The sequence below is a fragment of the Sarcophilus harrisii genome, chromosome 3 (assembly GCF_902635505.1).
Source record: "Sarcophilus harrisii chromosome 3, mSarHar1.11, whole genome shotgun sequence".
Classification (NCBI taxonomy): domain Eukaryota; kingdom Metazoa; phylum Chordata; class Mammalia; order Dasyuromorphia; family Dasyuridae; genus Sarcophilus; species Sarcophilus harrisii.
In genome coordinates this window covers 176,693,432-176,710,038 of record NC_045428.1, presented here as the reverse complement: position 1 = coordinate 176,710,038, position 16,607 = coordinate 176,693,432, and the positions used below count along the sequence as shown (strand labels likewise).

General features: G+C 35.0%; 1 protein-coding gene across 3 annotated transcripts in view; it reads left to right on the top strand.

Moving 5' to 3' along the window:
- The first annotated feature begins 13,231 nt into the window (after positions 1 to 13,231).
- SLC9A4 (solute carrier family 9 member A4) overlaps positions 13,232 to 16,607 on the top strand; it is a 78,926-nt gene continuing 75,550 nt past the window's right edge. Inside the window, exon 1 of one of the 3 annotated variants that reach the window (XM_031958806.1) lies at positions 13,232 to 14,146. In XM_031958806.1, the coding sequence (XP_031814666.1) occupies positions 13,876 to 14,146 (271 nt within the window). In that variant the 5' untranslated portion in view covers positions 13,232 to 13,875. The remainder of the gene's footprint in view (positions 14,147 to 16,607) is intronic. The other 2 variants (XM_031958807.1, XM_031958804.1) reach the window with 2 other exon arrangements.

The window sequence follows — 16,607 nt, the reverse complement described above, 5'->3', positions numbered from 1 at the left end:
GAATTCTAAATAACCCCTAAAACAAAAAGAAAATAGAAATGATTCTCAGGATTAGGAAGCCCTTGTCTGCTTCTTTAGTCATGATGACCAACTGGTGGGATGCTAAGCATTTTTAGATTATCTGTATTATCTCTACATCACACACACACACACACACACACACACACACACACTCCAATAATTCTCTAGTCAGCTACTCCAAGTTCTACATACTTTGTGTGTAAGAACATTCATGCTAGATATTACAAAGTAGGCAGTCTTCTAATTGTATGGATCTTTGATGAACTCTTCTGCAAATTGAACTACATTTATTCCCTCCACATTGCTGGGGTTAAGGATGCTATGTCTTTGAGATCTGGAATTTTTGTTTTCCTGAGGCAATTGGGATTAAGTGACTTACCCAGGGTCACACAGCCAGGAAGTATTGCTTTTCTAAGGCCAAATTTGAACTTGGGTCCTCCTGACTTCAGGGCTGCACCATCTAACTGCCCCAAGATCTAGAAAAGTGAAATTTATTCGCCCTCTCTTTTTTACTAGAGAAAAAGTCTGAATTATCATGGTATTAGATAAAATAAATTGATGTTATGCAATACTATGAATATATTTTATGCATTTCTGTGATAGAGAAAGTTTTGATGTGGAAGGAATAACTATATTTGATTCATCACAGTCTTTCCTGAGTCTCCCAATTCAAATATCATCTAATTTATGTTCTATTTTAGTTCTAAAGGCTTTTTTCTTTAAATATGTACTTGACTAAGTAAATTACCCCAAAATGAAAAAAGGAGCTGTGATACTATATTGAGAAGACTTAGCTAATCTTCCCTTCCTATTCTTTCATTCTCACCCGTTATGTTCTTCTCTTCTATACAAATAGAAATGGTTATGCTACTAAAGAAGTTTTAACAGGCTTGTGGCTTTTGTCATACACTTTTCCAGAACAAGAACAAAAAAATCCCTTATTTTTTTCTATATATAAACATTAAATTAGTCGTTAGTACTATGAATATGGAGTCTTTATCAAGTGACCAATGAGCTGACTACTAGAGGAACTGAATTGAATCATCTTGACATTCATGTCACAAACAAAACCAAAAGACAAAAAAAAAAAAAAAAAAGGCAATGGCAATTAAGTTTAAGGATGGCTCACAGATCCTACTTGGAAAGATAATTAAACAAAGAGAAGAAGCTGCTTTTCCTCTCATTTAAATATGAAATATGAAGGTAAGAATTTGCAAATAGAACACTGAAAATACTTTCAGATTATTTCAAAGTTGAGGAGTCAGAGAAATTCTATGGAGAAGTCAAGTGCCCTCCAAGTTATACCAACCTCTTTTTTCCCTTTTCTTCTAGCTATTTTATTTCCTCCCAGTTACACATGAGGTCAATTTTCAACAGTCATTTTTAAAACTCGAGCTCCAAATTAAATTTTTTTCCTCTCCTCCAGAAACCCCTCTTTGAAGAGGCAATTTGATATAGGTTATACACATGTAGTCATGCAAAATATTTCTCATGTTGTAAAAGAAAACAGACCAAAACAAAACACAAAAAACCTTGAGAAAAATAAAGGAAAAAAGTATGCTTCATTCTGGATTCAGACACCATCAGTTCTTTCTCTGGGGATAGATAGCATTTTTCACTTGGAATATTTTCTCCTTTACCTAGGAATTCTGAAATTTGGTTACAATATTCCTAGGAGTTTTCATTTTGGGATTTCTTTTAGAAGGTGATTGGCATATTCTTTCAATTTCTATTTTACCCTCCAGTTCTAGAATATCAGTGCAGTTTTCCTTGATAATTTCTTGAAAGATGATATCTAAACTCTTTTTAAAAAATTGTTATCATGCTTCAAGTAGCCCAATTATTTTAAAATTATCTTCTCAGAATCTATTTTCCAGATTAGTTGTTTTTCCAAAAAGATATTTCACATTGCCTTGTGTGAAGACCGTGTATTTTTAAATCAGCAGGAGGTCAGGAGTTCAGGTTAGGGGAAAATCGTCAGTCTTTATTCTCAGTGAAGAAGGATCGGAGGTGGAAGAGAATCGGCGATAGCAATGTGTGCAGCTGAGTCAAGAAGCTAGCTAAACCCGCAGCCACACGACCAGCAGCTAGGAGAAAGGAACCCAGGCCCAATCTCTCCCAGCTTCTCTTCCTGTTCCTCTCTCTGCCTCCACCCACCAAAATCGTCATTTCCTGTACAACACATCAGGACTTGCACAGAGAGTGGGCAGGGACCATTCTTTATCCAATCATGTATATTAATATAGTCCAATTACTATTTAGCCTCATGTACTTGGGACCTCAGTGCATCAACTCAAACCTCAGCCCATTACAGCCTTGTATTTTCTTATACTTTTGGTTCTATTATATTGCATCTCATTAGCTTCCATTTACGCAGTTCCAGTTTTTAAGGAATTATTTTCTTCAATGAGCTTTTGCACCTCCTTCTCCATTTAGTCAATTCTGATTTTTAAAACCTTCTCCTCATTGCCTTTTTGTACCTCCTTTGCAATTTGGTCTCGTCTGTTTTTTAAGATGTTATTTTCTTCAATTTTTTTGTGTTTACTTTATGAAGCTATTGATTCATTTTTTATACTTTTTTTGCATCACTCTCATTTCTCTTCCCAATTTTTTCCATCTCTCTCAAAATGATTTGATTTTCAAAATCCTTTTTGAGCTCTTCCATAGCCTGAAACTGATACTGTTTGAGTGGTCTAGATTAGTGGCTATGAGAGAGTTGTTAAGAATTCCCTGTAAATCGACTGCAGGTTTTAGGAGTGAAAGAATTCACTCATTCCCAGATTATTAGTTGCAAAATGCAAGTTCATTGTTAGATAGAAATCAGTTTACCAAGAGACTGACTTCTATAATGACAGATCTATTGGAAAATGGAGTTTTGCACTGAGAATGCAGTTCTCAGTGGACAGAAGGTCCTGGCAGCAAAGGGAGCTACCAAGGTCCATCTGCAAAAGACCTTCATTGAAGAAGCTATTATATTGGGCCTTAGTTGGGGCTGGGACAGCCCAAGTTGACTCATTTACAAGCTGGGTTTCAGCTTGAGCTAGAATTTGAATAGAATTCTTTAATTCAATAAGGTTGGAATTCTTTTGCTCAGGACTGACCCAACCCCACCTAGATAACAGAATGAGACTGCCTTGTTTCCCTTGGGAGGGGTCTCTCACTGAGAAGGTTTTCTCCTTCAAAGAGTTTTAGAGTTTCTGGGTCCCTTCTTCAAAACCATTTCATATTTTTTGGAGTCTTTAGATATAGAAGCTCTGACTTTGTTATATCACCTTTTGAGTGTGTGTTTTGATTTTCCTTGTCACCAATAATAACATTATGTGGTCAGAATTTTGTTCCATTGTTTGTTAATTTTCCCAGCCTATTACGTGACTTTTTTTTTTTTTTTTAATAAAATAGGGCTCTGCTTGCAAAGATTGAAGATGCAATGACCCAAACTTCAGGTGCAGCTGTTTTCAGAGATACTTCTAAGAATCTATAAGTTATCAGTTCTTCCAAGGTAGTATAATATAAGGAGAGGTGTTTACTATTCTCTCCTGGCTTATGTTTTAGTCTGTGAGTTATCACAAGCATTGCTATTTGAATGTAAATGTAGATATAGGGAAGAGTGGGGAAAATGCATTGATAAATGATTTAAGAATAAGAAACAAAAACAAAAACAAAAAAGCCTAATTCTGCATGAATGAATACTTTCTTTCAGAAATGAAGAAGGTAAAAAAAAAAAAAAAAAAAAAATGAAGAAGGTGCTGAACATAGTAAACATCAAATAGCAACCAAAAATGAAAGTGATAATATTTTGATAGAAAGAAAATAACTTTTTTATTTAAAACTTGCATGGGAGTCATTCAGAAATCAAAGATAAAAATAAATTCAAATTGTGATTCAATCATTTGCTGCCTGTGTAATCTTGGACAACTTAATCTCCCTGGTCTCACTTTGCTCATCTATAAAAAGAACTATATATTCTCCAATGTCCTCTTCAGTTACATACTTGTAATTATAATAAAAATGATGGCAAGATATGGTATGTAATTGAAATGACTCCAACCTGATCTATTTAAATGTCTAAATTGGCATAAAAAAATGAGAAATTGGTGAAGACTAATTCCCAAAGAACTTCAACTGATAAATAAATTGTAATAAGAGATCAAAAAAAAAATTTAGAAATTCCCCAACAAACAATAAACACTTGATCTTTTCTAGGTGGAGAAGGTAGGAGCCAAAAACATCACTTTAAATTCAATCTTTAGTAAATTCATTTATTGACTCTTAAAGGAAACAGATGGTGAAAACCCTGGGAAATGCCACCTCATAAAGCAGTAAAAATTGGTGGAGATATAACCAGATTTAATTTAAATTTAGCAAGAAACCCAACCAATTAAAATTATCTCAAGGATGTTTAAAGATGAAACTGGAAAGAAGCAAAAAAAAAAAAAAAAATCTAATGAAAAATTCAAAGATATATAAAGACTTTTTTTTAGTAAACTCTTTTCATTTTCAAAACCTATGGCACCACTACATTTGTATTCTCACATCACAGTCCTGATATTCAAGATTTGGTCATGGCCCATAAAGAAACAAAAATGGGAAACAATTATGGACTCCTAATATCTGTGCTAAAATGCTAAAATTTTGAAGATATTAAGAAATTAGATTTCAATATTTCTGAGAGAACTTTTCAAAGACACAAAGTAAATCTCATGTTATTATTATTATTAAAAAGATAATAGAGAAAATATAATAATCACTGACCCACAGCTCTTTCTCAGCTCTCTATAAAACTGCTAAGAGACTAGCCATTAAGTACATCCTTAAACAAAGTATGAGAAGGAGGCGGGGAGGTATTTGTTTTATGGCAGATCACATTTTTATAGTCACATGAGTGAATGAAAGGCTTAGTTAGTGTAAGACTATATTGGTTGCTTATAAAAAAGCATTTGATTTAATAGAGCTGAATGTCACTTTAAAGACTATTCTCCAAGAGTTTCTCATAGCTATATCAACATTACACAAATGTCTTTGAAAAATGTGACAAATGCTTGATGTTGGTTCTGAGTATTAGCATCAAGCTTAAAATAAGGAGTTGCTTCCTTTCTCAAGGAATTTACTAGTATTCTATCTATTACAAAGATGTATTCTCTATAAAGGGTGAAGTCATCCAGATGAACTTCTTTATAGATGATATACTGCGTATTACATTAACCCCTGCAACACGGCAGAACCTGCTAAACAAGAGCCCCAATCACTGAAAAGAGTTCAGCCTCACTATACAATCCACTCAGGAAAAAATAAAAACAAAAACAAATGGATAAAGAATGCTGATTATTTAGAGTATTACATATTGAACAGATTGTCCATAGAACCTATTTGGAGTCATCCTGCAAATGGACAATAAGTTGAATCTAAAATTGATAGCAATTTTCAATATTTCTGAGACAGCAAGTCTCAGACAGCAAGCTTTCAGAAATTGCATAATTTTTTAATGACCCCCAAGTTTCTCCCTAAAACAAAGGTTGGTCTTAAATTCATCACTCTTCTGGGGATTATGAATATGTGTATACATGCACAATACATACATAAATATATTCATATGTATATAAATATTTACATATATCTGCTGTTTGCTTTATTAATAAGGAGAATTTACCTATTGATGAGATCACAGATCTCTTGAAAAAATGAAATTATTTTACTAAAGTATTGAGGCAATTCCATTCTCTAATCATCTAAGTTGTGTTCACATCCTTATCATGTACTGTTAACTACTATAGGAATTTTGTCCTCTAAGGTCTTTCTGTTAGAATGGAATGACAAAAAAAGCAACCCAACATGTAGCATTGGTCTTTTGAGGCATGTCATCTTATGTGATCTGAATGTGATCCAATTTGGAAGTGGCTAGAAATTGCTACCATTCAGTTGCTGCCTGTGTGAAGAAAATTTCAGGTCTTCTCTCACATCCAAAAGGCATCCACATCATAAGAACCACTGGAGAACTGGCACAAAGTGGACATCCCAATTGGAAAGCACAGTGAAGAGGTTAAAGATGAGCCATGGTATAATGGAAGGAACCCCAATTTGGGAATCATGAGTCTTGGAATAGAATCTATTGTAACTAGAATCACTGCTGATTGTTTGGTCTGAGTGATCACTTATTTTCTCTGGTCTAGTACAGTCATTTATAAAATAAAGGAATGTTACTACGTTATCTTGAAGGCCCCTCCTAGCTCTAAAAATGCTATGATTTTATGCTAAATTGCTTCTATGGGCAGTGATCTAAAAGTTTATTGACACTTTGCTATGGAAACAGTCTCTGCTCCTTTAAGAACCAGGGGTTTCATCAATGTGGTACATCCCCTATTGAATTCCAATTGAATATGGAACACTAAGAAGAGTATAGATTTTGGAGTCAGAGGATCTGAGTTTGACCTGTGGCTCAGCTACTTCTACCTCTGTGACTTTGGACAAATTGCTAGACTTGGTTTCCTCATCTGTAAAAAGAAAAAAATTAATTGGATAACAATGATTCTTCCAAGTACAAATCTATGACCTTCTTCATTTGTTTTATGGCTAAAAATTATTATCATCAGGCTTTCTTTTCACTTATTTCCCATTGGTTAATTTTTCTTCATGACAAGTGGGATAAGGCAAGTATGGGAAGGCAGACAACTTCTTAAACTAAATAAATGGCCATAAAACAGTTTTATGACAATTTAAAGCAGAATAGATATCAGATTGTACAAAGCAAATCTGTCAGATTTCGAATCTCAAATCAAATGCCATTTGCAAAGTTCTTAAAGACAACTTTATGCTCAGTGGAATTTCAGAAGCCCCGCCTTCACTCCTTGACTATTTGTATGTATATGTATATACATATATATATATACATGTGTGTCCGTATATATGTATATGTGAACACATATATGTATATATTCTCTAATGTAAGTTCCCTTTTTCTGCATATATATGTATGTATGCACACACATATACATAATTCTCTAAGGTCAAATGTTCCTGCTTTCCCTGGGCATATCCAATGCACAAATTATCTCTCCTTCTTTTTTGCACACCGCTATTTTTCTTTCAGCTAACTGTATTGTAGGAAAGAAATGGGCATATAAATTGATATTAAAGTGTTAAGGACTAATGATTGTTTATTATTGCATCTCATTATAGGAAACTTATTTCTTTAAAAAATATGAAGACAATACTTTAGTCCAAATAAATGGAATCATGGTCACAATGTCAGGTGGGGTAGGACAGATTTTTCAGGGCACATGGATCTTCCTATATTCTTTAACATAGATGATTTCCCACTCTGCTTATGCATAAAGTGAACCCCTCTTGATGTTTATCTCATGTCAACTTTTTTATATGTTGGCAATGTATAAACTGTAGAAATCTACATTTGAAAAATGAAGAAAATATTGACTTTGGATTCAGAGAAAAGAGACAATCCTTACTTTATTGGTAACTATCTATATGATATGAACAAGTAATGGATCCAAAATGGAATGAAACACACATTTTCTGACATAATCAATGAAAGAATTTGTTTCATGTACTTGTTGGAAGAGTTTTATTTATCTTTTTTTTTCAGGGTGTGGAAGGGAAGATAAGATAAATGCTCACCAACTGAAGAAAAATAGTATTTGATTTTTTAACATGCAATTTTCTGGTGTCCAAAATCTACCTGGATAGATTAATTAACTCTTTAGCTCTTTCTCCAAACATCAGACTAGATTCTTGTGCAAAACAATTTTAGGGGTCTGTGTCAAAACATTTCAGAGTGAGTGGGATTTAGTGTACATGAGTCTTTTTGATTTAATAACATAAGAACTTGGTGCTACCACTGGAGTTCTCCCTCAAAAGTTATCTAAGTTCATAGTGTGGCTTCCCATGAGCAGTAGCTCAGAGAAGAAAACTCCCCTTCTCTCTAGTGACCCTCCCATCAGAAAACCAGGTTTCTTTCAACAATGAGTCATCCTGAAACTATAACATTCTGGATTTTGTTAATAGTTAACATTTATATTAGATCTGTAATACTTATGTATACTTATAATATGCATAAGGATACTATGAAAGTTCTTCCCTTATGTTACCTCATCTGATCCTTATAACAATCACAAGATAATAATAGCCAGCATTTATATTATGCTTTGTTTTTCCTATATTATTTGGATATGAAGGAGGAATTATTATTATTCCATTTTAAAGATAAGGAAATAGAGGCTGAGTAGGGAAATGACTTGCTCAGACTGGTACAGCTAGTAAATGTCTGAGATGGGATTTGAATTCACATCCTTTTGACTCCAAGTTGAATACTCTTTATCTAATAGATCACCTAGCTGCTTCAGCAGCTTTGTTCTTGATTAGGTAGTACAGTATATTGTGCAGTAGACTGCGAGTCAGGAAGACCTGAGTTCAAATCCAACTTTGGACACTTATGGGCTGGGAGAGCCTCGGCAAGGTTCTAACCTTTGTTTACCTCAGTTTTCTCAAATATGAAATGGGGATAATGATAGCACCTTTGAGAAACCATTATAAAGTATTTAGCACAATGTCTGGCACATATAAAAATGATTATTCCTCCCCCTCTTTTTTTCCCCTCATCAAAGAAAATTAAGGTTTCTTTTCTTTTCTTTTTCATTTTTCCTCCTTTGCCTTGCTTTTCTTTTCCTTTTTTTTTTTTTTGCCACACTTTCTCTTTCTTTTCTTTTACTTTTCTTTTCTCTTTTCTTTTTTTTCTTTTCTTTGCTGTGTTCAAAAGAAAGCCAGAAAAGAGAGAAATCAATTTACCTCCTAAAGATCTTCAGGGATCACAAAGAGACCTGTGATAGTCAATAAAACTCTCTGAGGAAGTCTATGGTATTGAGACTTAGCCTTCCTGACAGTGAAAATAATGGCTGAACAGTTGTGGTGAAAAATATTTTTTCTTGTTAAACTGGATTCTAGAGCATCTACTTTCTTAGAGAAGAGAAGAGGAAATAAAAAGACTAGCACCCTTGAGAAGAATCATTAATTTAAAAGCCGGGAGAGCAGTGGATGGAGCTCATAGTTGTGTTCAAAAAGTTGTGATATATTCAATATTTTCAAGATGTGTTTGTTATCTAAATTCTGTCAATTTCTAACCAGAAAGAGGAATTTGATGGAAGGTCCAAAGAGGCTATTCATTTTGAACAGAAAAAAGAAGCTGAGTTGGTTTAGGGCACCTTGGTGAATCTAAATTTGGGGAGAAAGGCTTAGAAATGAAGCCTTTAGCAATGAAAAACTCATGACTTCTAGAGAGGACAGAGCCTTTGAGTTAATCTAAACAAAGCATGAAAAAAACCAAATTATATCTAAAAGTCAAAGCAAGTTTAATAACAAGCAAATAAATTGTCTTCAGGAAAAGGAATCAGGCCTAGAAAACCCTGGGCCAAGGGAGAGTTACACATATCATAGACATAGAATGTCATACCTGGAAGAGATCGTAAGATATTATCTGATCCATTTTGAGAGGCAGCATAGCTTAATGATTAGAATACTAGATTTAAAGTCAGGAAGACCTTTACTCAAATTCTGCCTCTTATACTTACTAGGTATGTAAGCTTATGGAAGTCATTTTACCCCTCCCAGTCTCAGTTTTCTCACCTGTGAAATGAAGATAATGATACCTACAGGGTTATTGTGGAATTCAAATAAGGTAGTATATATAAAAGCCACCATAGAAATATCATTTTTTATCATCGCAGAGGGATCAGAGGGTCAGAGAGTTTTCATTGCCCTCACAGGGCACAACAATCTTTTTTTCTTCTCCTATCCCAGTTCTGAATTGTTCCAAGAATCTCTTTGTTAGTCATATATGTCAGAGACTGTGGGAATGTTTGGCTTTGGGACATAGGGACAAGGCCAGGTCTGTGTCCCCAAAGCTGGGTCAAAACTTTTGAGTGTCTTCCAGCTCAGGATGTGGGCCCTCAATTCAAGGTTTGGAAGTGCCAAGATGAGATTCAAGACCATCCCAGCTTAATTAGTAGCTATAAACTTGGAAAGCAAGTCATCTTTCTGAACAACCTGGGATCAATTCTATATCTCTATTCCTTTCCTAAAAAAAGAATAGAAAATTTGAGCCCTGTCAGAATAGCAGGACATGCAGCAGATATTCACTCTCCAAAGGGCTAACCAAGCTAGTGTAAGGGAACTCCAGCTAAAGTCAAACTCTTCCACAAGCTATGGGAAGAGACATAACATTGACAATTTTTAATTTTTTTAAAATTTAATATGTGAGTATGGAGAGATGGGACTATTGATTGACTACATACAGTTGAAGACTTTGTTAGTTGGTTAACTTTCTCTCTGGGGTTCCCTTTGCATTAACAATTTTGAGAATGTCTAAAACAAAGCCAATTTCTAAGAATCTAGAAATAGAAGGGTAAGAAAACCCTAAAGAGTCATGTTTCCAGATATGTACAGTTGCAGGCTGTATTGTCAGTCATACTGCCACAGAACATATCATCCTAGATTTTCTTCCTCTGAATGTGGATCTGGTACTATCACTTAAAGGGCTTTTGATTCATTTGGGTAGGTTTCATTCCTTCAGGGCTATGTCTCACCTTTTGGGCTGGAAGGCTTCCAAATGGGGAAGATGGAAGAAAACTCTTTGGTTATGGGACTAAGACAGGTATAGGAACTTCCAGGGCTTTTGTGTTAGTTTTTCACTACTAACTTACATTGACATTTTTACCCAAATAAGCCAATTATCTAGATAAATTTGAAAAAATCTGCAGATAATCAGTCTCTATTGGCTAAAAGTATTTGAATATGTTAATTCTCTGTAAACAATTATTAATGTAAAATAAATGTTACTTTTCACATTTCTTATTTCCATTTTGAATCTTCTCTATACACACACATACACATACACATACACACACACTTCATATCTGAAACAATGAAGTGAATGAATAGTCAGAAAGACATAATGAGTTCAAGCCTTATCTCTCAAATTGGTTCTATCAACCTAGGCAAGTCATTTAATCTTTCAGTGCCTCAAGCAATTCCTTAAGAAAATAAATTTCAGAACAAGGCTTATCAGTATCTGTGAGTTTTCTACATGGATGAAATCATAGGTCTCAGCTAAAATAAAAATCTACAAAATCTAGTTCATTGTTTCTGTGTATGTTCATGTATATGCATATACATACATATATATGAATGTATTTTATATATCTATATATATGTGCTATATACCCCAATGTTTTTTCTCTTCTCAATTCTCTCATTCTCTCAATCCCTTTTTTTTTTATTCTCTCCCTGTCTTTTCCTGAACCTGTCTCTATCTCTGTCTCTCTCTCTGTCTTTGCCTCTCTCTCTCTCTCTCTCTCTCTCTCTCTCTCTCTCTCTCTCTCTCTCATACACACACACACACACACACACAATTTCGGTCTGTGTGTGTGTGTATATGTTTGTGTGTCTGTTTGCCTCTCTGTCTCTTTTTCTCATTTTAATACAAGTACTCACCTAGAGCTTAGATTGAGGGCTGGAAAGGACCTTACCATAACCCCCATAACCCTTTATTTGATAGCTGAGAAAATAAGGCACAGGTACCGAGTGCCTTATTTTTGGCCTGTGACTAAAGTACTATATCTGGAGTCAGGAATTCACATTTAGTTCAAATTTAGCCTTAGGCATTTAACGTTATGTGATGCTGATCTAATCATTTCATTACATTCAGCCTTAGTTTCCTCCTTTGTAAGAATATTTATAATAATAGCATCTATCTCCCAGAGTTATTATGAGGGTAAAATATAATAGTATTTGTAAAGTTCTTTGTAAATCTCAAAGCATTATATTATATGTACTAGTGATTTATATATTGTTGGTGTTGTTACTATTATAATGATTTGTTTAGGATCACAAAGCTAATCAATGTACTAAGGAAAAATCCTTTCTTGAGGGCATGAGTTATATCTTATATCTTTTTGGCAATATCTTTTGGCACTCAGTAAACACTTGTTAAAAAGATTGATTGAAAAGAATGTTTTTCACCTCATCTCCACCATATCATATAGCTCTCTTTCTTCAGATTTCACATTCGAACTGAATGTGTTTAGGAAGTCCACTTAGCTACTATTATGTAGCAAGACCTCACTAGCTCAAATTCCACTCTTATCCTATAATAACCCTATACTGGTAGAAAGAACTGTTGGGAAATGTAATGTTCTAGAATCAGGGGTCCTCAAACTACGACCTGCAGGCCAGATGCGGCAGCTGAGGACGTTTATCCCCCTCACCCAGGGCTATGAAGTTTCTTTATTTAAAAGCCCACAAAACAAAGTTTTTGTTTTTACTATAGTCTGGCCCTCCAACAGTCTGAGGGACAGTGAACTGGCCTCCTATTTAAAAAGTTTGAGGACCCTTGTCTAGAGGAACATGAAACTGAAGAATTAGGAGAGTAAGCACAAGAAAACTAGGAAATTTGTAACTTTCCTCTAACCTTTCATAATCTTTCAATCTCTCCTTGGTAATTAAAAAAAATACATTTCCCAGCTGCCCTTTCTGTCAATACTAGTTACACTACATGACCTCTGATTACCAAACATTTGTATATACTTATATTTAGTAGAATGTAAGCTCCTTGAGGGCAAAAGGACTCTTTTGTTTTGGCTCCATATCTTTGAGCCTAATCAGAGTGTCTATGGCTAAGATTGATTCAATTGCTTTCTATGAGAAAATTCAAGATGTGGTCAATAACACTTTTAGGTAAAAAAAAAACATTTGTGCCCTGTACAAAGAACAATAAATCTTTCGTAAAATAAATGGTATTTGCTTTTGTGGTAATATGAACTCCACAGATCATAGAATTTTAGAATTTGAAAAAACTTTAGTGATCTAATCTACTTCTTCATTTTAAGATATTAAGACCCCCGAAGAGGAAGTAATTTATTAGAGCTATTCTAAGTAAAGGATAGATTGAAATGCAATTTTTCTGACATTCTATGCAGTGTCCATTCTGCCAAATAATCTCTCCTTTATAACTGTGTAAGCTCCTTGAGAGAAAGGATTGTGTTTTCTTCTTGCGTACATTCCTTATAGCAGATAACATAGACTGGCACCTACTGGGTGATGAGATGCCTCATCAATAAAATGCCCCAGGTAGAGTGATGCAAAGGTGTAGTTGTAGTGGTTGCCCACTAGGTGCCACCAGTGTAAGTTCTGGAGGGTGAGCATGGGGGAAGCATTTCATTACAAAAGTCAAAGAAGTGCACTTAATTAGGAATGGTTCAGAAGCTACCTTCTGTCTTGGCCATACAAAATAAATGAAGGAGCTGGAGGAGGAGAGAAGGAGGAGGAGGGAAACACCTGAAAAAAACCCACGACATTTTCTGGGCTCTGAATCAAGAGGGAAGGGTTTATTTTCTTCTTTTTAGAAGGAACTTCGGTTGGATCTGGAATGAGTTTTGCATCCTCCTTAATTTCCCCACAGAAAGGAGAATCCTTGTTCTGTGAAGCTTGGAATCAGATTTGAGAGAAGGATTGGTCATTTCCCCTTCCATGTCAATTCCATTTCAGATCATGGCCAAACAAGCTGATGAAGAGTCTTACCTGGATTTCACCCAATCTACCCCATACCTATATTTGACACAGAGACTGGGCTGTCTGGATGCCAGTGCGTCAGAGAAGGTCTGAGAACACCAGGATTGGGAACTTGCTGACATGACAGCTCTCTGCTGGGTATAACCTGTAAGGCTGGCCCCAGGAGGGGAGCTACCTGTGGCAAAGGTGCATGCAGGGTCTTCCTAGGAGAATACGAAAGCCCTGTGGAGGCTTGTATACTTAAACAGACCAGGACATAGGTGGGAGGCTGAAGTCCACACCATGGCTATTCCGAGTGCTTGGAATTGGTTGCCGCTGCTGCTACTGCTGGTGGTCTTCAAGTTTCCTGGTGCTGCCTGTAATGTGAATGTATCTAGCAACTCCACTTCTTATTCTGAACCTAAGGCTCGCTTGGCTGTTGCTGCTCCTGTTGCTAGCACTGCTAGCTCAGAGCAGGAGGAAAGGCTGTCTGTTTTTTCTCTGGATTATGATTATGTTCAAATTCCCTATGAAGTAACCCTTTGGATACTTCTTGCATCCCTTGCAAAAATAGGTGGGTAAAAAGAATATTGCGATATATATCTGTGTCTGTGTCTGTCTGTGTGCAAGCACACATCCTCCCATGTGCTTGTCTTTGTGCTTTCTGAAATTTTGTTCTATTCAATTGAGAGGAAATTTATAAACTCCTCCATAAGACCCAAATCATTTAAAAGAGAAACATTAGCACTTGTGAATCATGTTCTCATATTGGAAAGCTTACTTTTGTGCAGATGGCTATTTTAGTTTCTGGGGTAGCTGCTTCCTTCTTGTTTGGGGTTGATGCCATGTGACTAATGGGAGGGGAGGGGGAGGTGTGATGAGCGTGAGCAGAACCTGTCAGAGATCACAATGTGCTTGTTTCATGCCAGAAATGTAAGTCAGGGTACAACTCTACTTGTATAAACCCTCTTTTGCGATAGGCACCTTAACTTCAGATGGTGGCAGCAGCTGCTATTAATTTGCAGGAAGAAAAATTTCTTTTAAAAGGCAACCTACATATTACTTGATTTTTTTTCTTAGAGACCATAGGCTGGTTTGATGCTAAGACAAAAGGGCAGGGAATTCATGGGCACAGTTGGTCTCCTCTTTCTTTTTACAAAAGAAAGTCAGTCTGGACTGCAGGCCTAAATTCTAGCAGAGGAAGCCTCTGTGAGAATATCCACGCTGATGTGTTGTGTCAAGTGATTTAAATAACACTAACAAGGATGTAGGAGGATGGTAGAGAGAATCGCAGAAGGCACCTAGGCCACTACCTTCCTGATTTTATCAATGAGGAAACTGAGGCTCACAAAGGATAAATGATATGCTCAAAGTTACAGAGGTAGTAAGCGACATAGATGGAATTTGAACCTACATCTTCTGACTTCAGAGATAGTGTTCTTGCTAATGACCCATTACATGAACTATACATCTGAAGGAAAGTGAAATATGAAGGTTTCTATCCAGATATCTCAGGCTCTGAATCACCATTTGCCTCAATTATGATTTTCCACTTTGTATCTCATAGGTAGATCCCTTTACTGAGTTTGTGGACAAAATAACTTTGGCAATGATTTATCTTTCTTTCTTCCCTATGGCCAATTCTTTATAAAAAAATTTTTTTTACTGATATCTTTAAAAAAAAACAAAACTTTTTTTCTAATATATACTTACCCCTTGCACATAGAATTAAAACGAGGAAGAAAAGAACAGTTTTGTAAAACTAAGTCCTGTATTGATAGAACAATAGTTATTTTTTTACTTCAGGAGAAAAAAAAGAAAGAAAAAAGATGTATTCTGAAATCCCTATTTTGCGAATAAACTTTGTTCTCATAATTTGAAAGCATTTTGCTTCTGTTGTGTTCTTATTGTTCTTTCTTTTACGTTATAGTACTCATAGTTTTCCCAGTTCTAGCTGCTTCATTTTGTAACAGTTCATAGAAATCTTCCTATGCTTCTTTATATCATATTTTAATATGTAATATGTAATTTTAATATGTAACAATATATAATTTATAACAATAATATGTAATATGTAATAATATTCCATTACATTCCTATACAACCATTTGTTCAGCCATTCCACAATAAATGGGTATCTCTATTGTTCCCAAATTTTTGCTACTGTAAGACATGCTGCTACAACTATTTTGCTGTCTATGAGATTTTTCTTTTTAGCATTGAACTCCCTGAATATATGTCAAGCAAGCAATGGGCTTTCTGGCATCATTATATATGAACATAGTTCTTTCTATAGTGGTGGATTTAAATATTGGAAATATTGAAATTGAATACTGTTATGGAAATCTAGCACTCAATCATACTTTGTTGCTATTGGAAAAAGGGACTTTATTAACATCTAGATATCTTTAATGATTGTAGAAGTGTTTATCTTATCATACATTACAGGGATAATTTATTTCTTCTGCTTTTTTGGGATTTCTAATGAATGGAGGATGAACAAGAATTATGAAATTCTAGGCCTCAATTTGCTGAAAACAAATCACCAGGAAGCTCTTGCTTCATTTCTGAAATGGCAATATTCCAAAGTTTGTTCTTACTTTGGAAAACTCTTCCATTAGAAAATCTGACAAATTGATGAAAAAATTTAAATAAAATATTAGCAAAGAGATTACAGCAACTTATCAGCAGTATAATACATTATGACCAAGTAGGATTTATATCAGGAATGCAGGGCTGGTTCAGTATCAGGAAAACTAATACAATAATGGACCATATCAATAACAAAACCAATAGAAATCATATGATCAATCATATAGATGCAGAAAAAGCTTTTGATAAAATATAGTACCCATTCATATTAAAAACACTATAGAGCATAAGGATAAAGGAAGCTTTCCTTAAAATACAAAGCAGTATCTATCTAAAACCTACAGCAAGCATTATTTAGTAATGGAGAGAAGCTGGAAGTATTCCCAATAAGATCAGGGGTGAATGAAGGATGCCCATTATCACCACTATTTTTCAACATTGTA